The sequence below is a fragment of the Dermacentor silvarum genome, chromosome 1 (genome assembly GCF_013339745.2).
Source record: "Dermacentor silvarum isolate Dsil-2018 chromosome 1, BIME_Dsil_1.4, whole genome shotgun sequence".
Taxonomy (NCBI): Eukaryota; Metazoa; Arthropoda; class Arachnida; order Ixodida; family Ixodidae; genus Dermacentor; species Dermacentor silvarum.
Window position 1 is genome coordinate 94347778 of NC_051154.1, and position 25253 is coordinate 94373030.

Here is a 25253-nt window from a genome sequence, read left to right on the forward strand (position 1 = left end):
AGTCCGCGTCGTCCACATGGCTATCGACATCGACGTGTGTTAAGCCAATAAGAGGCCAACACAGGTTATAGCCAGATCCACATCCATAGTCTGGTTTGATGCTTTTCGCACGCTTTTCAAATGAGTCAGGTGCCGTTTCTTGTAAGCCCAGTTTGCACAGTTGGCCAGCCTTGTTTAGGCATCACAAGTGTGCCTCAGTGGCAGTCTTTCACAGTGACAGAGAAACTGAAGATCGTAGCCGCTGCTGAAGAAATCTGCAACAGAGCTGCTGCGAGATGGTTCCGAAGATGATTACGTCTTTGAGAGCAGCGATGAAGCCTCGGATGGCAGCAGAGAATTGGACGACAGCACTGACAACGTTCCGGCAGTCGTTTTGAAATAAATTTGTTTTGAAAACGAAATGATGACTTTGCGTAGTCGTAACTTCCTAGTCCTAATTTTTTCGGATGCGTGTGCGGGTTATACGCGAGGTTATTTTCTTCTCTTTCGTGGAGTTCAAAGTTAGGGGTGCGGGTTATATGCAAGGACGGGTTATACGCGCGAAAATACGGCACATTGTGTGCACTTTACGCGCATTTGCGGAAGTACAAGCATACATCCTCATTCGTCTAGGCCTTCTGCCAAGAGAAAGTACCTAATTGAACTAATTAAATTTTTCGAAGTAAATTGCGCCACAATATTCGTAAACTACGACATACACAAGAGCTACAGACATGATAGCTTCCGATTGTAATTCGAATATGCCAGAAAATGTAATTATGTTACAAGGAAACTCAATCAGAAAGCCTCAATTGGAGGACAAACATTTACGTGTATGTCAAAGGTACATGTGGGATAACCTATGGTAAGATATCCGAAACTGGATGTAGAGTGGATGTCCTATTTGTATCCGAAATTGCGCATGGGCATTGGGACATGATTCGGATGTCCATGGGCGAAGTGTTTTCACTGGGATTTCGAGTCCTTAAAAATCTTACATTTGCTCATGATAACGCCGTCCGAAATGCTTGAAATTTTGTTTGTAAATGCACTCGACTGAAGTAAGAACACCACCAGTGTTCAAAGTACAAGTCAAAGTACAAGTCAAAGTACAAGCACAACCTACTTTCAGGCCAACAGTGTGGTTGCACTAACACAGGAACGCATACCTCTGCAGCAGCAATTGTAAGTCCCAAAATTAAGAGTCAGAGGGAAGTACAAGCACAGTTTATCTCTCTGTATTTACAGTATCATTTTTTTTTTTTTTTGGCAAGACAGCAGGATGAATAATACAGAGCAACAACATGTTCAGGCCACAGTGAAATCTGCCCTGTGTTATTGCTCCAAGTAGTCCTGCAGGACTTGGTTGTTCCATGAGGCATTCGAACAAACAATACCCTGCTCCCCCCCATTCTTGTCTTGTTGCAGCTTCCCAAGGCCAACGTTTATATTAACAGTGCAGCAATGCGACACTGTTTCACTCCGATTCAGCATGCCTTTCATGTCTTTTTTGGTAAGATGCACTTATCAAGTGTAACAAGTGAGCAAGTTGGCAGATGTGTCACATTTGAGGAATGGAACATTCGAGGAATAGAACATTCGAGGAAATGCAGCAGCCTTCAAAGACTGCTCTTACTGAAGAAGGAAAAACAAATCTGGGGAAATTTTTTAAGAAAGGCTAGCATCTTCTAAAGCCTCCTCAAAAGGTTGTGACATTTGGGTTGTTGTTCGCTGAAAAAAACAAACATGTTTAGAGACTGTCAAACAACAGTGTAGGCAGATGCAATGGTAGGCTGCTAACAATACTTCCATAACGATGACTGTTTAAGTTATTCATGTCAGGAACTCTGGTTCCATCAGATTATAACACCTGCAATGATTTCTAAGCACATACATACCTGTACGACTTGTGCAGGCCTTGCAAAATGCTGCACCAACAATGTTCAGTTTATCAATGGGAAAACTGTATACAGGAATAATTTACTTCACATAAAATGTTGTACAAACCGGAGACTATACACTTGACCTGCCTCCAGTGAACATTTTATCGCCTGAATCACAGTGTCCCTTCTGTGATGTTGATTAATTTTACACAGATGATGACTATTGCTTTCAGATTGTCAAAAACAAAATGAAAGGATGAACACAACTACAACAATCAAATACGACAATATGTGACATAGAACTGCGCAACTACGTCACATACTATCAATTGGGGAAAAACGCGTGTGACTGTCAAGGAGAAGAATCTATCTTCACTTCTTTATCTGGAGTCATTGATTATCCAAACCACGTCGCACACGCTTTATCGCAACGACAGCAATCTTCTGCCCATGTATGCTGGATGCCTTAATCATGTCATGCGCCGTACATAAAAACCACACATTGTGCCGGTTTTCACTCATTGTGAACAAGGCTCTCGTGGGGGAGCCGAAACTTCACGATTTTAAATACTTTTTTTGGGTGTAATGCTCCGTCCTTAAAAAAAATAAAAAATAAACACCATCATCATCGCCCTCTAGCAGATGGGATGTTCAATAACACTGCTGGAAGTTTACGATTGGAAAAAATGCTGCATATGAAAAAGAATGCAAAGATAAACAAGCACTCAACACATACACACAAAACTCTTGCTTAGATATGTCAAACTCTGATGACTACTACTAGATGTTCACAACAGATGAATGCTAAAGTAAAAGTTGGTTCTGATGATCAAGTGAAAAAAAGAATGAAAAAGAAAAAATGCTGAAATGCAAATGAATGCTTAAATTTACGAACCTATGAATCACAAGTAGCTGCCAATTTCTGCACAGGGCCACATAAAATTGTGTAGTATAAACCTGTATGCCAGAATTAAAAACCTACTGGACAGGAAAGGCGCCTATAAAAACTGTGTTGACTGACCGGTGCCTTTTCCCATGGGCAGCTTCGCTGAGCCAAGCAATATGCTGTCTACACTTGCAACAGCACAAACTGAAGTAGCCCCATACCACATTTCAGTGATGAAGGCAAGTATTCAACCTGCCTCCAAACAGAATGCACCAGGCAGATGGCAGGAGAGGGGAAAAAAAAAGCACGAGGAAAGTGAGGCTGTGGCTTAGCGGAGCCAGCCTCAACAGGAAACCCATAACGTGCTGCACAATGAAGTCCTGACTGAAGCAGACTGCACAGCTGCTGTGGCAATGTCCTTGTGATAGTTTGTTCTTGTTGCTTGAGAAAAATAACTGTCACAGCACCACAACGGCCAGCTACCCTTTCAAGAGATGCCTCCAGAGCACTGTCAAAAGCACAGTCACAGACAGCACAGCTTGCTCTTGATTCAGGCGAAAAGATGAAGGTGCAGCATTGAACACTGGGCAGTATGGGCACTGGTAGGAGCCACACACATGGCATATGCTGAGTGCATACAAGTTGTACACTTCAAACATTGTCTCGTTGAACCGCTCTGAAAAAGAAAAAAGGGAGCGGAGTACAATGTAGTACAAGCACTAGTATACACAGAGAAAAGCAAGACCTCTGATACAGGAAAAGTCACGTATCTTCAGTCAAATGAGGGGCACACTGAGCCTGCATTGAAAATATTTAATAATAATAATAATAATAATAATAATAATAATAATAATAATAATAATAATAATAATAATAATATAGCTGACTTAAGTTTATCATATTGGAAATTAGTGCTAGTAATGACAAATTTATTGAAGGGCCCCTCACCAGGCCTCATCAGAAATTTTATTATCCCTAGCAGGTTTAAAGGACTATCCGGGAGGCATTCTACTGCAAGAATTTTTAAGTATGGTTGAGTAGCAGCCCAGATAGAAGCAAATGAAATCTTGCGAGGGGCCATGATGCGAGGAGGCAAGCTACACTCCCTGCAGCAGAGGTATTTCCCACTACCTTGACCAGCACCTGCAAGTGACATTACTCTCCTGCCTTGTCCTATATGGGTGCTGACAGCTGAAGTGACGTTTACATCCACACTCTAACTTCTTTTTTCTTTTTCCACCCCTCCCTCTTTTTGCTGCCATGCACATCAACAACAGCAGTGTTACATGCTCTATGCTTGACAGGCATACCCAAATTGTTCATGCTGCTACTGCTGGATGTGTGCAGCTACTGCTGGATGTGTGCAGCAGGCATGACACCTATGACATGGAAGCGTGTGAAACTATTTTTGATGGTGGGATGAAGTGGCTTCTCTGAGAAGAGCTCGCTGTTTTTTTTTTTTTTTAATTTACAGCTGTTATCATGGTGTATAGTGGTGCAATACCTTGCACAAACAATCATCACCACATGATCTGCACTTGTCTGTTTGCAATGCCAAATCCTGGTGAGGGTTCCTTTAAGAGCATGCAGAAAAAAAAACATGTAAGGGTACTCCATGAATTCTAGAGAACATCCAACTTAGGCAGAGAGCTCGAAGACAAAATGTGAGTTGCTGCTACTGGACATGATTACGGCAATCATAACTAGGCATGCAACGCACTATGCATTTTCATTGTGTATGCGAATGTGCATGAGTGCGAATGATTGCTGTAATGCCTGGCTCCCTGAGCTACATAGCCTGCTTCACTACGCAAGTCTTCAAATTTGATACCTAACTATGTGCTTGGGGAGGAAACTTATGGCACTTTTGCTCCAATGTTATGTTTAATGGCATACGGCTGCCATTTTAAGCTATTCGAAAGCTACTCGAAAAATGTTCATACAGTAAAAGCTCGATAATACGAATCTCACGGGGTCACGAAAAATATTCGTATTAGCCGAAATTCGTATCATCGAAAGACAATTAAAACTACTGTCGAATCTCGATAATTCAAACTCGAAGGGGCCCGAAAAATTGTTCTAACTAAAAGGACGTATTTTTGAAGTATTCGTGCACCATAGCACGATGCACGAACGATGCGAGTCGTGAAATATCGCGGCGCGCAAGCGCATAGCAAGCGCGGGCCACGAAACTGCCCACGCCGGCTAACGGTCGCTTCCCGATAACGACAGAAAACGAAGCTTCAGGGAGCGAGAGGGCGGCGCCGGCACACGGGTGCGCACGGAGATCGTCGAAGGTGAGGGAGGAGGGCGGCAGGAAAGCGGATTTGGCCTCGTCAACTCCGCCGCTTCGGTGGCTCCCCTCGCCCACCCTCTCAACTCCCTCGTAGCTCTCTCACCTTCGACTCCGTGCGCGCCCGCCGCCGTGCTGGCGCCAGCTTATTTTAGCCGCCCACTGAAGTTTCGTTTTCTGCCGTTATCGGGAAGCGAGCGTTTGCGGGCGTGGCAGTTTCGTTGGCCCGACTGTGCCTCCGCCGCTGCTTCCCTCTGCGCTGCTGCCACAGCGTGCAAGGTCAACATGTGACTAGAAAATAGAGGAGAAGGGTTCACTGCCATTTTATCCGCGTGGCTGAGACGTCGGCACTAGTGTGTGCTAGAATACGGTTGTCTAGAACACTCTAGTCGGCACGTACACGCTTGTTCCGGCGCGATGCAGAAACGGCAACCTTGCAATTTGAGAGAGAAGGAAATTTCCGCCGCGGGTTTCCCCCCCCCCCCCCCCGTTCCTTCGCGCGCGGCATTGAGGGGTCTCTCCTGAGCTTTTGCTCTATGGCGGTGTCAGAGCAATGCTGGTCGGAGGCGCCGCCGCGTTATTTGGCGCGCTGCTAAGAGCATTGTCGGTGCGCGGTATGTTCGAAATAAGCGTGTTCGAATTCGCTTGCTTCGCGTTGACGTTGAACGAAAGCACGTTTTTCATGATAGTCTCGCTGTGCAACAATTGTGCTCAGTGTTGACGTTGTGAGGCCTAGCTCCTTAGCCAACTCCGTCCGCTTCCTCTTGGGATCCTCATCGACCTTTCGAAGAATGTCTAATTTCTCTTTAAAGGAGAGTGCTTTCCGCTTGCGAGACATAGCTCGCTGCGACTAGTCAAAATGGCGCAAACACGAAGAACGCGGCCCGAAGCGCAGCAGCCACTCCATCTGACGGCTCGCATAAAAGGAGGAAAAGTACAAAAGCACCAAAAGCGCCACCGCTTCAAACTCTTCGCGCCCAGTCGCGGAGTCCGCGCTGTCCGGCGCCGCGCCTCCGCACCAAAAGGAGAGAAAGCGCGTGACTGCGCGCTGTTCTCTTTCGCGGCCGTCGCTGGGGCGGCGTTTATTCGTATCAACCGACGCAGGCTGAAAATCGATTCGTAACAACCGTTCTCTAGCACGTTGCAAAGTAATGGGGCTCGGCCGGGACCACAGAAAAATTCGTATCATCCGGAAATTCGTATTAACCGTGATCGTATCATCGAGCTTTTACTGTATTTATGAATAGTGACTAGGTGTTTATTTGTTCAAAAGTTTTGAATATTTGCACACCCCTACACGACATGAGAGTTCTACTTGCAATAGAAAGTCAGTTACATTAAACCACTTCCACAAGCGGTAGCTGTATCAACATTTGTCCATGAAAAGTAAATTTCAATTTGCACTGGCCCTTTGACACTCCCTCTATCACACTCTTTTGGAAATAGTTCTCCCTCAATGTTACCACCACTACTGGGAGAAAAAGCTATACATTTAATTGCATGTTTTGAAACATAAAAGTAGAGTCAGATACACTCAAACCTCGATATAAAGAACCTCAGTTTAACAAAATTCACGATGCAACGAACTATTTTCATTTATCAATCTTAGTTGCAATGAAAACCATGTATTTTTTTCGCAATTTAACAAAGTAATTTCGTGACACGGTTTCGATTTAACGGAGTTTTCGGCCATCTTAAGCATGTACTTGGATCCTGTATAGCTAGTCAATCTAGAAAAAAACTATAAAAATGTCGGCCAAGGCAATAAACGTCGCTTCCCCTCCCTCCCGTCCCCCCACGGCCTTTCGCGCGACAGAGGAAGTCGTGTTTGCTCTATATATATGGTGATTGTAAAAGAGGAAAGAGACGCTTAATTTTGCAGCCCTTCAGGAAGCACGGCGCAGAACGTGCGTTTGCTCTCCGCTGTGCGTTCGCTCCCCGTGAAAGTGCGCGTCCCTCGCCTGCTTTCACTCGCACATACAGCATACGGCGCGCGGCGACGATTTCATCGCCGTTGACGTCATACAGAACCTCGCGGCGACGGCGACAGCAGAAATCCGCTTTGAGTGTCCATATAATTGCTATCGCAATAAAAGCATCCTTCCACAAGAAAGGTTTGAGAGGCAAAAACGCCGTCAAAGTGTGCGTGCCGGGACGTGGTAGGCAGAAAACGCTGCACCATTTGTTACGCTCGTAAACAACTTGCAGAGGCCGCGGGGCGCTTGGTAGCTGGCAGCGCTCGGAGAAACAGAAGAGGTGACGATTCCTTCTGCGCAAGGGGGATGGGGAGGGAGTGAACTCGCGATAAGGTTTTCAAGCACACAGGGGGGGGAGGGGGGGGCGCAGGATCACGCGCCTATCTGCCTTCTCCTCATAGCATGTGCATTCATCCGCGGGCCATGCGCCTATTGATGCGCATTGTGTTCCCGCGTGTCTAGTGTTGGCAGTCGCGTGACCTCAAGTTTCCGCCTAAAGGTGCGAAGCGCTCGCTCACATTGTGACAACGAGTTCGTGGTCATCGAGTGAGATCTGTTAATGTTTTCCTGAGCGCACGTTCCACCGATAAAACTACAAAACTTACTTCGTGTAGTTATCTCTTTGCTGAGACTTTTCTTTTTTCTTTTGCTCAGGACGAATATCTGTATTTTCTTACAATTTTGGTTTTAATTTGTGGGCGCCGGCTGCGGTAAGCCATGGAATCCAAGACTTACAGCGCCGCGCGACGCAACACACACAAATCTCAGATGCCGTGAGCCACATCAATGCATTGCTCTTGGTGTGATTTGCACTGCACGTGCTGGCGCTCATAACTGCGCTATTATGGCCCGAGCTTCTTGTGATTTGTTTATAAGTGCTCACTAACAAGAAACTATCCACCAGGAATGCTCTGGGAATTTGTGAAGTTGTTTATAATGCTGAAACATTAAAACCTCGAATTCACGAACTTTTTGCTGCAAGCACAACTTTGTTATATCGAGGTTCGACTGCATTTGCAACAGTGCTACACACTTTACTGATGCCGTATGATGAAAAGGAACGAGAAAATCTAAATTTATATACTGTGCCAGCAAGTCTTCCTACACTTTTTTTCTTTTATTTACTTGAGTATTGTTCTTAGCTATCACAACTGCTGACAGTATACATCTGGTAATGCCATACACCATTGACCCCGTGCTCTTATTTAAAAATTATACAACTTTGTCTATGGTTATCCATAGAGTGTTATTTATCTGTAGAGGAACATTGTCTGAGTTTGCCGAATAAAGTGGTGGGACTAGACTAGACAGAGTGATGAAGGCTATTGTTTCAAGCACTGTGAGGTTTTGGTCTAAAATGGCTTATCAAATCTAGGTAAGGCCACAGTTGACACTTTTTCCATGTTTCTGAAGTACTACTGTTTTTTTTCAAACAAGACATTTTCTAATAACGCAATGTTCTGTGAATGTTGCTCTTTAGCAGCGTCCTTTCATGGTACGCGTGTGTAGAACATCTGTATAGTATGGCGCATGGAAAACAAAAATCTGAATTCACTTGAATTCAGCAGCTTTTACATTCACTGGAAAGTAGGAACAGAGTGGGCCAAGTTTTAAAATTCAATTGAATAAACCAGAAATTGCAGTTTATTTGAGCGGCCTTGATTATTGTAAGCCAACTGTGCTACAACCAAGAAGGAATAAACACCTACCTGGTGCATAATAGTCATAGACACGAATTGAAATGAACCGTGTCATGTTGGCAACTGGGTACCAGCGTTGGGCAGTAAAGTTGACACAGATGGGCGATGTGTCAAGCTAGAAACAACAATAAAAAAATCTATGAGTACACTCAGCCATAATGAAGCTAAAAGAAAACAATCGAGATTATGTTCTTTAAAGATACACACATAGTCAAAGTAGATTTCAGCCTTCTTCTCTTCATAGCGAGCTTCTCGGAGGTTGCGTACGGCTCCAGACTGCACATATGCATCTAGTGTCTGCTGCTGAATGTAGTAACCCGAAGGCAAGTTCACTTCAAGCACAGCCATACCACTCCTGGGGCTCTCTTCAGTACGAATCCAGCTGCAGTGAACAAGATGCAGCATTAGCTACTACATGGCAGCACTTGTTACATATATTCACCATAACAAATGTCTTAAAATTCAATCCTAAATCAAGCATTTGGTGCTCCTGGAAATGCTTTATGTCATTCAAGTGGAAAGTCAGTTAATTTCTGCCAAGATTCAAAATGGTAAAGCATTTCTTCAAAACACCGTATTAATTTATTTGGCATAAAAAGTTGTTTACCAGTTAAGAAGTAAAAAGTCATATTCCGTGTTTTGGTGCCCAGAACATGGTACTGTGTCACAAGCGTGGTGTCCAGGATTTCAAGCTAAATTTGTGTATTTAGGCTTTTTTGTGCAGTTCTCAAAGCTTGAAAGGTTCAGTCCTTGGTTCCCTTAGAATGCAATGTAATCCTTCTTTATCGATAAGGAATTGACTAGTTCTTGTGCAAACACCGCTGAAAGTGTAATTGACCAATTCTGCATAAACGCCAAGGGGATATGATGCAAGAGCAGTACAGTAAACCTTTGTTAATACATAGTTGGTGGGGAACATGGATCACGTACGCAATTTACTAATTAACCAGTAATGGCAGATGAGCAGCTATAGACTTATGGTAAAAAAAAAAACATGTTCATTCTCACTCAAACACGCACGCATACAAGTTTTATTTGCGAGCAGGCAGCAAAAAACCTGTGATTTTCACTTTGCGCCATGGCGGCCTTGTAGCAACGATGGCATCCTCAAACTCCGCAAGGCGGTGAATCAACTTTATAGCTCCGTAGTGAAAATATACCACACTGCTGCCAACTACATCAATTAAGACGTGTGACTTCAACAAAATCCACGTAAACAATGCAACAGTTTCACGTAAGCAGTAAATTAATAGGACAATATATTCCCTATAAGACGAGCCAATTTTTCCATCAGGCCCCACTTCTCTGCAAATGCCCTCATGATGGTCAACGCACTAGCCGTGTCGGATACAAAAGGGCCATCATCCACGTCGTCATCCATGACGATCACGTGGAAGCGCTAGAAGCTTTGGGAGCAGGAAACACGTCATGGCTACCATGTTTCGACGTCACTGTCGGTGGCGACTGCAATTCAGGAAAGGGCTATGCGCCGCAATTTCTCTATCTGTAGTATGCGCGTGCGACATTCCAATGATTCCACGCTTGCATGCACTGAAAAATGAAGAAAATACCACGCACTAACCGTTTCGCATGTGTTAAGCGACTAAGGCTTCAGTGGTCAGCCAATACATTAGGTTAAATGGCGAAAGGGCAGGGGATTCATCACGACTACATTTAAACTGGAATTGCATATTAAGCAGGTACATATTAACGAATTTTTACTGTAGAAAAAGATAGTGAAGGGCTTGCCTTTGGCACGACCTAAATGACACATGGGAGCTGTTCCTCCCATATGAATACTGGCGAATGTTCAGTGCAAATGCAGGCACTGGTGGGGGCGTGACCAAATGCCTCCAAGTGTCTACATTGTACTCCATGTGCAGCTGGACAATGGCCAGCCCGGTGCCTTGCGCTTTCACAATGATTACACCCCATGCATTGGGTATCTGCAAGAAAACAAGATAATGAAGTCACACTTTTTTTTAAATATGATATAATACATCCATATTTTGCTAAATATACCAACTATTACTCCCATAACAGAACCTTACCAATTATGAAATGTCCTGCAATAAATTAGGAGAATAGTTATTTTACTTAAGAGCTGCTGAGAAGTTGATCATGAATGTACAGTTAATAGAACTGACTGTTTCAAGCTTTACAAAAGTCAAAAGACCTTTTCCTGTACTGATAGCAATTAGTTAAGGAAAAGACTGCTTTTAATATTAGTGAGACATCTCCAGACCAAGCGAAAATAAACAAATCTCTATATACTAGCAAAATGCAATTACAAATCAATGATATAGTAAATTTAATCAGTATAACATGTTCTTGGATTTTATGTGACTAGGGTAAATGTGAATTTGTATTGGACTTTGAAGTTTTCTTCTACTCTTCACAAATAAACCTAATACTCTTATACAGGGTGTCTGGAAGTCAGTGAAAGTGTAATCATAATTACATTTTCTTAAGAGCAATATTATTTTCAAAACAATAAAGATGGAGAATTCTCATTCTATCTGAAAATTATACATATAGTACTGCAGCTTGTGCCACAAGTCTACACAAATGCTCAATCATAGTGCCCAGATTTGCTCAGATGACCCACGAAACACAAAACGTCTTAAAAACTTCTCGGAACAGCTTCAAACGGCTAAAGACGTCTTGGTCTACGCGAATATGTTAAACAGATGTTCTTGGAAACATTATGTAGCAGGAAGTACGGTTAATCAAATCTGCTATTGTGTTCCAGCTGTGGTAACATCCCACCTCTGGCGTCACCGGAGTATACATTGGTGAACGTCTTGAGAGCGTCTAACTCAAGAACATTTTTAGATTTAGATGTTCTTGTCAGAAAATGTGCGACATGCTTGGGCGTGCGCCGTGAAAGTGAAAAAGATTTAAAATGCGCGTGCCCGACGCGCAGCGTTACATTCAGTGCGGCTTTAACAAGCCATATACAATCCATTAACGTACCTATAGCCTTTCGCTCCTTTCCCACTTTGGGTAAATAAGCAGAAAAATCCTGCAGGGTTATTTTCTTTGATTCCTTTCCGATCGCCGTGTCGACAACCTGTTTGCCGCGCGGCCAGCAAAACTCACCCGTGCCACGGCGCGATGCACGATACGGGTGAGTCTGTCACATGGTGTAACATCGGAGCCATGCCTTCCTTTTCCTTTGCGTGAACTGGCGTGAACAAGCGGTGAAGAAGCCAGAATTGCGATACCAGCTATCGTCACCAACTTATCTCGCCGCGCGCGACATCTGACCGTACCAGGGGGCGCGCTGAAGTTACCGCGAGTAAAGCTTCCAGAGGCTTTAACCATAGAGAAAGAAATTCTTTAACCACAATCGATACAAAGGGCAGTGCTCATGCTCGCAAGAATTTGCTTGCCGGTGCTCACAGTTCTCTTCGCAAGTTCTATCGAGTCTACATAGCGTGTGCACCGCTCGTGGCTCTTTTGGTCACGTTCAAGCCTTGACCAGCGCTTGCAGATACGGTGCAGACTCCTTACGGTACGTATACGTTTACCTGCTACAACTTGCAACCTTGCAACTTGCACGCCATTTTTGTTTCTGCGGGCCCGTGAATCTTTTGTGTGTCCAGGGCAGATATAATTTCAATAGTGTTATGAAGATCTTGTGCAAATAAAGATTAATTCGCATAATTACACGTAAAATAAACATCAGGGCTGCAACTTTACAGACTGCTGAGCATCTTTTGAAGTCTGAAGCAGGTCATGACTTGTAATTTTCTTACATTCTTGTCACTCTTATATCGTTGTCAAGGTTTGTATGCTGTTATAAATTTGTTTTTTATCTTGCTGTAGGGCACATGTTGGAACGGAAATAAAGAGTTCAATGGTGGCTAAGCAGCCATATTTTTCAACAGTTGTGTGCTCACCAATCAAACTTAAGGTAAACATATACAGGCATGCTAGGCTTGACAGTTTTGTTGACTGTCTCTTTTGATTTCCTATGTAGTTATTTTACTCTCATCGAACCACAAGGCCTGCTGGCTTCCACTGTTTTTGTCTAGTCAAGGTAAGTCGTATGGTTGCAAGACAGACGTTGACTGTTTTGTTGACTGTCTCATTTTATTTCCTATGCAGCAATTTTACTCTTTCACGGAACCACAAGGCCTGCTGGCTTCCATTGTTTTTGTCTAGTCAAGGTAAGTCGCATGGTTGCAAGCCAGAGCCTGAATGTATGCTTATTCATTTGCTTTGTTTATGTGTGTGCACAATCTCTGCATTGTTTCCATACTTTTGGCATTTGACCATTTTGTATGCTGCTACAAATTATCTTGCTGTAGGGCATATGTTCCACAAACAGATGAGAAGGGGCCAAACGGTGTTTGTTTCACACAGTTTCATGCACACCTAATTAATCTTAAGGTAAACCAGTAGGAGCATGCAAGGCTTGACTGTTCTGTTAAGTGGCCTATTTTGATTTCTATGCAACTCTTTTGTGTATTGTTATTTCTTATTCGGCACCATGTGACTGCCTGGCTGCCATTTCTGTTAGTCATGGTAAGCCAGAGCTTAACTAATTGTATGGCTGTTTAAAATGCTTGCTGTTTACTGACAACTGTGGTGTTGATATATCGTTTACATGCTTTATGTTCACTTTTTTTCTTCACTGTTGTATTACAGAGCAAAGCATCCAAGAGAGAAGGGACCTGGATTGCTGTGGTTACTGCAGCTGCGTCTGTCTTATTTTATGTGGTCACCTTTTCTACTGTATTTAAAAATTTTGTAAAATCATTCTGCATCTCCTTTAATTTATTAGTCAATAAAGCCCGCTTTCTTACAAGGTCAGGTTGTATTTTTTTTCTGCATGTTGTTATGCACATTTGCTTTGGATGTGTATTGCACATTTGATATATGCTAAAACATTTAATGCAAGTTATTATAAATAATATAATGTAATGCTTCAATTTGTAATGCTTCAATTTATTTTTCTGTTCTATATATTAACATATGTACTATGAAGCTAGCATACGGATGCATGGTATGCTGAAAAAGTGGCCATTAATTTTGCTTACCATGCCACTGTAGGATGACAATCTATAAATGCTGCTTTAAAGACAGCTATAAAAGCCTGCATATTGTTTCTGAAGCCATTATATGTTATGACTTCGGAAACAATATGCAGGCTTTTATAGCTTAAGAATTTTGTTAGCCGTCCCCAAATTCTGTTATAATTTATAACAGAATTCTGGGAACGTCTAATAAAATTCTTAACTTGTTCTTGTCAAGATGTTTTATAAAAGCCTACATAATGTTTCCGAAGCCACTATTACAGAATTCCGGGAACGTGTAATATAATTCTTGAAGTTGTTCTTGTCGAGATGTTTATTAGCCAGCTTTTAGCGTAACGTTAGCTGGGCTTACAGAAGTACCTGTAGACGTCCACGGCTAGAAAATGTCTTGACCAGGACAGCTATTAGACTTTTGAATTATCTGTTCCAGACATCTTTTAGACATCAAATAGCTGCTTGTGTGTTTCGTGGGGAGTCTGGAGGGAACATATAATTATCCTATGTTGGTGGTTTAAGAAACTCCTTCTTTCATCCTGACCTCTAGCCCCACTTAGAAGAAAAAGGTATGTGGTGTCAAATCAAGGTGTTGACCCTTTGTACCAGGATTCCAGCTCAACTCACACACACACTGAGTTGTAGCTCCATTTCAAGAGTCTTGCCAAAAAAGAGTTACTGTCTGCTGTCATCTTCTGTTGTCTGCATGGTAGAAAAGTTCCTGGATCCTTTTGCTCATGATGAAATAAATGCAATAGATGCAAATGCAATTATAACTTCCGAAGTTATAAAAAAAGATAAAGTAACCGCTAACTTTCCAGACTCCTCGACAACCTAGTTTTCTTGTACAGTGAGCAGCAAATGTTTTCGAAGCGTGGATGGCACAATGTGTTCTATTTCTTTGTGCCTTTTCATTACTAGGCTTGGACTTCAGGCAAGCAATGGACAGGAAAGTACTAAATGTACCTCTTCATTATTCTATTTCAACAGTCATTTGTTCTAAAATTTGTCATAAACTCTTTGGGACAAGTTGAACAGTGAGCCAACACATGACAGACACCAGAAGACACAGATGCCTTTTGTTTTTTAGAGACGCCAATACAATGCCACATGTGCCAAAAATATAAGGAGCAACTTCTTCTCTAATTATATGCTGTAGTCAATAAAACGATTGTCCCGTACTTCTAACATTATAATATGAACCAAAATAGAGCCCTATTTCTAGCAGCGGCACCGCATGCATGCTTTGAATTTGTAGCAGTCTTTATAGCCATGAAAAGTAAAAATTGTTTGCGGAATAGTACAAGACACTCCCTTACGCTCAAATCTCTTTTGCTCATTAGAGATTGAGACTGATTTTCTGAAACCTTTGTTTCTGAAAAATCATCCCAGACGCTTTTATCCCTTTCTATGTACTCTCCATTAAGTGAACTGCGCATGTCCCACCAGTTCTGCCAAGCCTGCAAAACATAGGTAAAGCCATCTTTTGACATCTTGAAAATTTCCTCCACTGTGTCCTGATCTGTGTCAAAGCAATGCCACTTCATGTCCTTTACTGTGGGGTACAAAAATGCAGGAGGCCAGGGTTGGACTGTAGGGCAAGTGCAGGATCTTTACGATTCGGTAGCCAGAAATCAGGTCAATGTATCCGCAACATGGACCCTTGTGTCGTCATGGTGCAGTTTGCACTCCTGCATGAGTTTTGGTCTTCTTCATAGAGTGTGTTCACTCATCAATGTCTCCAGAGTACTGTAGCAGTCAGTACTATTATCTGTTTGGCCGTAAGGAACTGAGTGGGTGTACACCATTCCCCCGTGGTTGAAAAATGTAACGACCTTGTCTTGTTGCCTGATCTTTGCATCCTAGCCTTTTATGGGTAAGGCTGTCCGTTTTCTACCTACTGAGTGCTTTTGCTTTTCATCTCTGGGTCACATATAAGCATATCCAGGTCTCATTAGAATAGTGGTTTTTCACCAATCTTTAACTCCTCTTCAACGCACTGCTTCCTGTCTAGACAATCATTTACACAATTTTTTTGTCAGACTGAAGTAAGTAGGTGACTGATCCATCATGCAGAAACTCCAGACAAGCAAAGACGTTCTTTCATAATTTGATGGGTGCTTCCTACTGAAACCTGCAGCAGGCAGTGGGTCTACTGTTAAAAAGTAAAACATCCAGTGGCTTTGATCATGAGTGCTGATGTGTTGATGGTTTCCTTTAAAAAGTGCTGAAAACGATTTGCACCATCTGCTCTCTGCACCCCTGCTCGCTCTGAAATCTTTGAGCCACTGAAAACTGGTTCCATGAGATATAATGTCCCCACCAAATGCACGACTTGAATCAGCATAAGTTAATGTGAGCTTAGTTGCTCACATAAGGTAGATATGGCTCACAACCCAAACAACTGAAGGTGACGAAGTATTATGTAGCGTTTAAATGAATAGAGAAAGTGATGTGGCTTAATTCTGGCGGATATTAAGGTTGTCACAACATTACCAGCAAACACCAGAAGATGGCATATTGAGCATGCAGCATTAGACCCAGCCTTAGTTTTTGTTGAACATCCACCGTATTTCAGGGATCTCTTAAATCTACTGGATTGAAACATCTGTTGAACTGACAGTCTATTGGCACTGATCAGCAAGTGGACTATGAATTCTGCTGGAATTTTCACCAGAGCATGAAAATAGGTCAGTCGTTGCTGTGTGGTGATCTAGAAAAGCCACTATAAGAAAGGACATTTTAAAAGAATAAAAGCTGTGAAAATTGTTCAAATAGTGCATGCAAAAATTTTGTATATGCTACAAAACAGCAGGACCACAGGACCAATGTTCACATGTGCAGAATGCAACGGGAAGCATTGCATGTTACATACACACGCAACCTTCTGGATTTAGCGCTGGGCTCTACGTGGCTTGTGTAGCTAAAACATGAAGGTACCCAAGCCACCTGCTTTGATCAAAGTTTGCCCTTTCTAACTGCTTGTTGTTGCGACAGAAATAAATAAATGGTAACATGAGCTCTCGCACAGCCTTATTTCACTTCGATGATAAAGTATTAGATATATTTTGTCACTGTTATTGAGATAAGTTGCCCATTTTGACGCTGCTAGACCTAACAAAAGATGCCATCGTTGCTGCGAAAAGTGCTTGATTTTCATTTATCAGAGGGCACCACAGTATTTATGAGATGGCCATGGTTCTGTAATAACACTCCATTAAATGCCTCCTTCAGGACATGCCTGTTCAGAGCTATTTTGTGTGCACTGACACAAATGCAAGGGTGGGACTCCCCAAAGTCAGCAATTTTTGGAGAAGTAAAATAGCGTTTTGGAGCAGAAAAAATTGCATTTTTGAGCAGCTTGAAGCAGACTTAATTTCATTTTGTAGCAGATAAATTATCATTTTGAAGCAGTTTGGAGCACGCCAATCTGAATTTTGCAGAAATAATTGAATATGGCAGCGCACTTCGAATCCACGGCGAAACGCAGAATAAACCAACACAAAGCGCATAGAAGCGTGCTTTGTAGCTATAGCGTACTAGAATATGGAAGGGTGGGTTGAGCACGGCATGTTGCATGCTTTTCTGTAAAGCCGAAAACATTGGTGGCACTACGATAGAATTACATATTCCCGCGCCGACACTCATGATGATAGCGGAAAATGTTTCTCAAATTATGCGGTCCAATCAACGCGATAACATAATTTCTGGGTCACCATATGTCACCGCCGCCCCAGAGTTGCAATCAATCCTCGGCAGGTATAACGTAAAACTATTCCAATCTGTTTTTATTGTGATATAAATTATATAAACACTCCAGGCGCTTTTCTGCAGTCGCCATGATGTTATGTAAAAAAGTTCGGGGGTGATAACATCGTCGCCGCGATCCGTATGCTGTATGTGCGAGTGAAAGCTCGGAAGGATGAGCTGACAATGGTGGCTCAATCTTGCGCACACAAGGGAGGAAAGCGGGGAGGAAGTGCGCCGTCTTCCGTCGCGCACAAGGGGGTTCTACTCCGGCGGCTGCTACGTATGATGCAGCTGCGCGGGCCCTATCTTAAAAGCGATCTGCGATGGGGACACAGTGCACCGAATGCCGATAGCTTCGTGTGGGCTCTGTTCTCGCCGATTAGTTCACGTTGAAGCGAGAGGCAGCACAAAAGTTGATTTGCTCGCTGCTGCTACCACGCGTCCTCACTCCAGCGCTTTCACAGCGAGTTTCCGCAGTCGTCGCGTGAAATGTGTCCATGTTTGCTTGTGTGCGCGAGACACTATGCTTGTTTAGTTAGTAAGCGAATGCTTACAAACTTATACAGCCGATAAAACTACTATCCTTACTTCGTATAGCTGTCTACTAATTTGCTATCGCAATTGCTGCTTCACGGTTCGGGCGAAACCGACTTGTTATTCTAAATCCGCCATTAGGTCTTCGCGATAGGTAAAAATGGCTCAGGCCTCGCCCATATGGGCATAAAAACAGACTGGAGTAGTTTTACGTTATACCTGCCCTGGGGACAGAGACGCCCGCCTCCCTAATATCTACTTCGTTTGCAGCTCCCTTGACCTACTTTTTGTTTCGCACCTCAGCTAGGAAGCGCCGCGCCGCTCAGCCCACTAATCGTATTCTAGTACACTCTAAACACAGCCGCCCTGGCCGTTCCGACAGCAGCAACAGCAGCCGGGATACCCCCGCGCGCGCCAGCCACTTGCTGGAAGCGCCGAAAAGTCCAGTGTAAACGAGTGAAAATTACGAGAAACTATGTGGGAGGCGCCGTCGCGCGGTGTGCAGAATGTGAACAGCTGCACTCTTTTTCAGAGAACAAATCCGCTCGCTGTTTGCGGCCACTGCCGGAGCACACATGCCGAAGCCGCTAGGGCACAACGTGGCGCAATTTCAGTCAATTTTCTGTGTTTGGCGCAGGAACTTGCATTTGGTATCAAATTGACGCAATTGGCACAGGAGTCTCACCCCTGCAAATGGCCATAACACTATGCCAAAATTTCCTTTACTGCCCACTTATTAAAGGCTACAAACACACAGCTCATTATTTATGAAAAATGAAATCAGATACACACACTGTTAAGCTGTTAGGCATTGCATAGTGCCTAATTTTCTCACTAGGATTGAGTACAATACGGAAGGAGGTACCACCTGTACTGTTGTAGTTCTTCGAGATTTCGTAGCGTTGCAACTTAACGACTTGTTGCATTGACATCACACGAGCCATGTTGGAGGGAGCAACAGATGTGTCACACTGCAAGACTTTCCCAGCCTTCACTCAATAACCTGCTTGCTTGCTCACTCATTCACAACTTTTCACTTTAACTCAACCACCAAACACACCCACAAAGGAGGACCAGATAAACTAATAAAAACTTACCGATAGTGTCTGCAACTTAAACAAGTTTTCCTGCCCAATGTGAAGCTCTCGTGTGAAGCCTGGTGTTGAAGGGGCCTCCACAGTGACTTTGATGTCAGTGACATCACGTGAGCGAGATAGGATTGAAAACTCTGTCAGAGCTTGCATTGCCAAAAGTGTGTCCTGAAAAAAATAAAAAATACATAAACTGCAGTTCATAACTCCAAACTGGTTAAAAAAGGAGAAAAAGTAACTCAGTGCACCCTTAACCCATTGCCACTTGAAAATGGCTAACTTTACAGTGACTGATTCAGCCAGCTTCAGTGCTGAGCTGCTTGAAAATGCATGACTGGTGTGTAACGTGCAAACAAGGAGTGTGAATATTCTTACCTGAGTTGAGGCCCAACCACCATATGAGAGGCGTTGTGTATTCAGCCATTCCACAATCTCCTTCTGAACCACTGCCTGCCGTGCCACATGCACCAGCAGGCCATAGGCGGTGGTCTCCACATTGGATGCATCATAAATGTAGGGAAGTCGGGGGTGCAGGTAAGGTTTATTGTTTTCTATCACCACTGTAGGTGCAGGCAGTTCAGTACGAGACCAGTACCTCATGCCACCTGCAAACAAACACCAATACCTACACTTAAAAAAAAAAAGTTGCAGCAACAAGAAAAACAACTGCATTATGTGGCTGCAGTTATTTTCATGCGCCTCAGTGCTGGAACCACCCACAGTGCACTGCCAACATAACATGCTCATTTTATTTGTGAAGTGCAAGCACATTCTAGGGTGAATAATACTGCATAATCTGTATAAAGATAGATTTCACTGAAAATCGCAAAAGTGCAAAATTGAGACACACGCACATGTGGTGTCACAGAATGGAAAGCCTTAACTGCCACCCGAAACAGCAGTAGCTGGCCCAAATGAGTTTGACTCCAATTGGGAAATTTCCAATAGTAAATTAGTACATAATTGGACCAATTCGACCAGCTGGAACATGACCAATTGGTTGGAATGACCAATTGCGCCAACGGGCAACACCAATACACACACACACACACACACACACACATATATATATATATATATATATATATATATATATATATATATATATATATATATATATATATATACCGGGCCCCACAAAGCAAACCTAAATAGGATTCCAGCTGTCAGAAACAGGTTTGCTATAGCCTTAATACTGCATGCATATATAGCTATAACTCATTCCAATCACTTTGAATGGGTTCATACACTGGAAATATGATTTTCCAGTTGGTTATGTTCTAGTTTATTCCTATTGGTAGTCCAATTATTGGTAGTCCTATTAGTACCCAACCAATGATTTCCCACTTGGTTGGAACCAAGTCCAATTGGACTCAATTATTTTCACTTTGACTCAATCGTAACCAGTTGGAACTAGGGATTTTCCAATCGTTTCCAATTGGGTCCAGTTCATTACAATTGGCAACTCCAAATGGTTCCTCCTCTGACCCAATCGTAACCAGTTGGAAGTAAGGATTTTCCAGTTAGTTCCTGTTGATTCCTATTGGGCCCAGTTGATTCCTATTGGAAAAGCCAATTGGAGGCAATTGTTTTTTTTTTTTTTTTACTGGGAACTTACTCCGTGAACTACCAATACCCTATCAACATCCAGGTACGATCCATTTGTCCTCATCTAAACAAAACATCTGAAGGACAACCTACTAAGATGTATTTTGCAAAATCAAGTAGCCGATGTCTTATTGACATTCATTCTACTTTAGAATTAGACTCTTTATGGACATTACATACTGACGTCGTAGAGACGTACGTGCTACGTCATATCAGTTGGTGCATTTTAAGTTTTCTTGAAGATTTCTTTAAGGTGCTGTACCGGGTGGGGGTTGTAATTAACGGTTTGCAGTTAAATTTTTATGCGACATGATCTTTGAAAACACCAAATTACCTGAGCTTTATTTTTATTGTGCATGAAATGCCATACACATTGAATGTGGTATTTAAATTTTGCAGACGTAAAAAGTGGAACCATAGGCTCAGGTTATACAGTGAAGGCTTGTCAACAATTTTCAGATAACTTTTGTTCCGGACACGTGGTAGCCAGTGTCTATGGCCTTCCGCTACTGAGCACATGACGTCTAATGTATGTTGTACCAACATGACAAAGACTTTTTTCAGACCACACATGAATAGTTTTCTCCACCCTATAGGCCTTTCTTTCCAGCTTCCCTATGACGTTTACTTAATAAATACTGATTGATGAAGCAGCGCACTTGAAATAGCCATGTTCATGCACAGATGAAAAAGGACAAACACAGGTACTGGACGCAACTACTGTTGCCAAATTGTTGCGCTCCAGCGCCTGTGTGTGTGTCCTTTTTCACCTGTGCATGAACGTGTCTATTTCAAGTGCACTGCTTCATCAATATCCCTATGACAGAATCATGTTTTCGCACTTGTTCAAATTACGGTTAGAAAATATCATGTCTGCATCTCATATGTATACATGTACATCTACTCTGCCTATTTTCTGATACAATTTACTTTTAAAAGTTTTGTTAATTTAATATGCTCAGTGTGCCAGGCGAGAAGTCCAGGAGAATGAGTGCGCTGTGGTTCCTAGTTGCGGGTATGCGAACTATTGTGCACACACTATGTATCTGATCTTGCTGTGCAGTTGCGGGTATGCGAACTATTGTGCACACACTATGTATCTGATCTTGCTGTGTCGGTGTTCTGCGCCATACAGTGTCTGCTGTGAACATTACTGAATAGGTCCTCGATAGTACATCTCCTGTGGCACCTGCAAGAACAGCTCGCTAATGTGAACTGAAAGATATGCACTACATCTTCTATAAGACTCTGCATGCCTAAAGTGAGCATCTATTAGAGGTCACGTATGTGCAGCTGCAACATCCTTACAACGTTACGGCAATGTGATCTGGATGGGACTTATCCATGGTATATATTTGTAATGGTGATTCGATAAATCTAGATATCCATGGGATGTGTGCAATGTTTTTTAAAACATCACATTCTATCGACGTCTACGGAACATAAATGGTTATCTGGGTATGGCCTACTTACTGTGAAGCAGACAGCAGGCTATAGTGCATACTCAATGAATACTGCAGAGTACAACATAACATATAGTTTGCCTAGTAGCATTTGTTTATAGACTTCAGAATGGTGCTGACTTTGCAATAGTTTATGTGTGAGAACTTAAAGGCAAGCGGGTTTGAAATGAAGCAGAGGGGAGAATAACAGGAAAAGGTAAACAACAATAACCTTGCACGTCATTGTCTGAAAGCACACAAGCATTTAGGCTTGCCTAAGCAAGAGCACAAAGAAAGGCAGAGAAAAACAGAATGAAAAAGAACTGAGCAAAGATGTTCATGTTCAATATGGGACCAATTACAGTTACATATTCAGTACCACATGAGTGAAATGGGTGCACTGATGCATCATAGTGAGTGCTTCAATCAGAAGAGGTATATTATTTCTTCCGAGTTGAGAGACAGCATCATATGATATAGACAAGACACAGTCTCAGTGAACGTCTATGAAAACACACATGTTGGCTAAAGGGTTGCTAATGTAGACCTACAGGCATATGGTAACATACTGTCTCAAATGTGACTGTTCACAACTTCCACATGGAATTAGCTGGCTACAAAAATATCTCAGTCGAAGTATGATTTACGAGGCTGTCCCATAAATCCTTTTAGCCTAACACAGAAAGATTTTGTGCACTTATAGCAAACGTCTTATTACGATGGAGTCACATGACAAAAATTCACACATGAACCATGCACATTCAGATTGTGGCGTCTTACGTCGTATGGCAATGTGTGTAGTCAAATCAAAACGAAGGTCGTGAAAGCATGTGCAGTGACTTAATTCTTGTCTAGGAAAGTTGGGGCATTGAGTACACAATATTTCTTTCATTGAGTGTTGGACTGGCATCACTCGTTGCCTGTTGGCATTTTGTAGGCAACTGTATGAGTGCTCGGTGGCCCAAGATGGGCATTACAGGGTGTGCGGAAAAGCCTGGCTCTACTCTTCTTTGGCTTCTTCCAGTAGCCCCACACCACTGTTGTTATAGCATAAAAGCAAAAGAAATGCCCGATTCCACTGACTTTAATAGTAACTCTTCAGAGTTTTGGCTACTCTCAGTGCTTGTTGCATACTGTCTCAGGTGAAAGTGCATCATTGTGTAAGCGATGTAGCTGAGGAACACCTTTCACTGGCACCACTCTTTGTTTGAGGGCTGCCTAATCTTGAATTACTTTTGTTTCACGATGCTGTTTTTTATGCAAGAACATGTACAGTCTACTCTTTTTCTTTTTGTACAGCCTATTTTTCTTTTTTTGGAACAGAAAAGAAAAAAATGTTTTGGTGATACTTGGCTCGTGCTGTGTTCTCATTAGACGGGCTTGCTGCAAGGTGGACACATGCATGCACTGGAGCAGCTTCCATTTCTTGCCATGAAACTGAACTATTATGTCTGCCCCAGTGAATGCAGACTTTTTTTTTATTTGATTCATTTTATTTTTGGTCTCTTACACACAAGATTGTGTAAAAGGCACTTTTTCGGGCAATGAAAGACATGAGTATCAGTCAGTGCACGATGTTGCTGATCAACCTTTTGTTCTGTCTAATCACTGCCATCTATATTAAATTTCTTCCTGGACTGCAAATAAAGGCTACTTAGGCAGAAATAAGCTAGAAATGTGAGCTGCATGCACGTGAGCACATATGAGTAACATGCACATACTTGTCTCCCTCATCTTTTCATCAAGGAGGTTGAAGGCCATTTCCCCATCAGCGCTGTTGACCAATGTGAGTGCATATGCTACAATGGCCAATTCGTAGGGGTCCTCCAACTTCTGGATGAGGTGCAGCATGCGTTCCAAGTACCGGGCAGCAGCGCCTCGAGCCGTGGCTGCACGCGATCCGATCTCCTGCATGGCACAGGTCATGAAGTGTCACTACTGTGGACTGATCGCCTTTAATGCAGACACTAAAGATGTACACTGAATGCACTTAACAAAGATTTTACCAACGTAAGCTGTACTACATCCTTTCTGACCCCTGAAAGTACCACTCAAAAGAAAAATAGGTTCAGCTGAACTAGTAAATTATCCTTCTGCACAACCAAAAAAAGCCCCTCTTGCCATAATATGAGGCCTGGGAAGAAAAAAAAAAGAAAAAAAAAAGCCATAAATATAGAAGATGGGTGGCGATGCCATCTTGAAGTTCCCACTCCACTTCAATGTGACATCACGGTTGACAGCATCTGCTCGGACTAGTTATCTTTGTTTATTAAAAGATAGGCGATATTGCATTCTAAAGGAGCCATAGACTGAATTTAAAAAGTATTCTGAGAACTTTTATAGCACTACAACTGCCCTAATATGACAAAATACTTCGAACTCCGTGATGTCAAATTGATGTGCCGAACTTTGGCGCAAAATTTTAAATATTGAAGTTTAGCATTCATTTTCCCTTCTAGTAACCAACCTTTTACCATGATATTAATGAAAATAGCATTTAGGAAAATCTGATCAGTCGTAAACTAATTTAGTGTTTCTCTTTAGTATCCCTTCAGCAGATGATCAAAGGTTTGATAGAGCAACTTACGCCTCTGATATCCCTAACTTCGGCCAATGTGATGAGCACGTGGGCGGTTAGAGACACATTACGAAACCGCACCGGGTCTTCTGGCCTCTCAGACTGAAAGTAGAAACACAGTGTGCAATAAAAATGTGCTATTTTATCAGTTAAAAAAATAATAATAATGAAGCTAAAATAAGAAAGAATAAACGTACCGGGAGAGACATCTTGCGATCATACGCATAAAATGATGTCTCGTGGAAGGAACCCTCGGGCGACTGCCTGTCCAGCAGCCAAGCAATGGCTTTTTGAATGACAGTGGGGTCAATGTACAAGAACTGCTCCCATTCTTGAAATGTTGCCTTGTGGAATACTCGTGCACAAAATGCTGTCAGCCTGTTACAGAAAGTGGAGAATGCAATACCAAGATTAAACCCAGTAGTCTTTCTGTGCATGACAACTAAGTCATTACATTGATAACATGGCTGTGACAGTGCAATACGTGAACAAAT

The 25253-nt window shown here is 42.6% G+C and overlaps 1 protein-coding gene across 2 annotated transcripts in view; it reads right to left on the reverse strand.

Moving 5' to 3' along the window:
- Positions 1-1191: 1191 nt before the first annotated feature.
- LOC119432740 (CD109 antigen-like) overlaps positions 1192-25253 on the reverse strand; it is a 215768-nt gene continuing 191706 nt past the window's right edge. For both annotated transcript variants that reach the window (XM_037699906.2, XM_037699899.2), the window contains exons 27-35: positions 24957-25137; positions 24769-24861; positions 23903-24089; positions 19507-19736; positions 19138-19299; positions 10467-10663; positions 8925-9099; positions 8727-8832; positions 1192-3424 (exon numbers count right to left, since the gene is read on the reverse strand). In XM_037699906.2, the coding sequence (XP_037555834.1) occupies positions 3228-3424; positions 8727-8832; positions 8925-9099; positions 10467-10663; positions 19138-19299; positions 19507-19736; positions 23903-24089; positions 24769-24861; positions 24957-25137 (1528 nt within the window). In that variant the 3' untranslated portion in view covers positions 1192-3227. The remainder of the gene's footprint in view (positions 3425-8726; positions 8833-8924; positions 9100-10466; positions 10664-19137; positions 19300-19506; positions 19737-23902; positions 24090-24768; positions 24862-24956; positions 25138-25253) is intronic.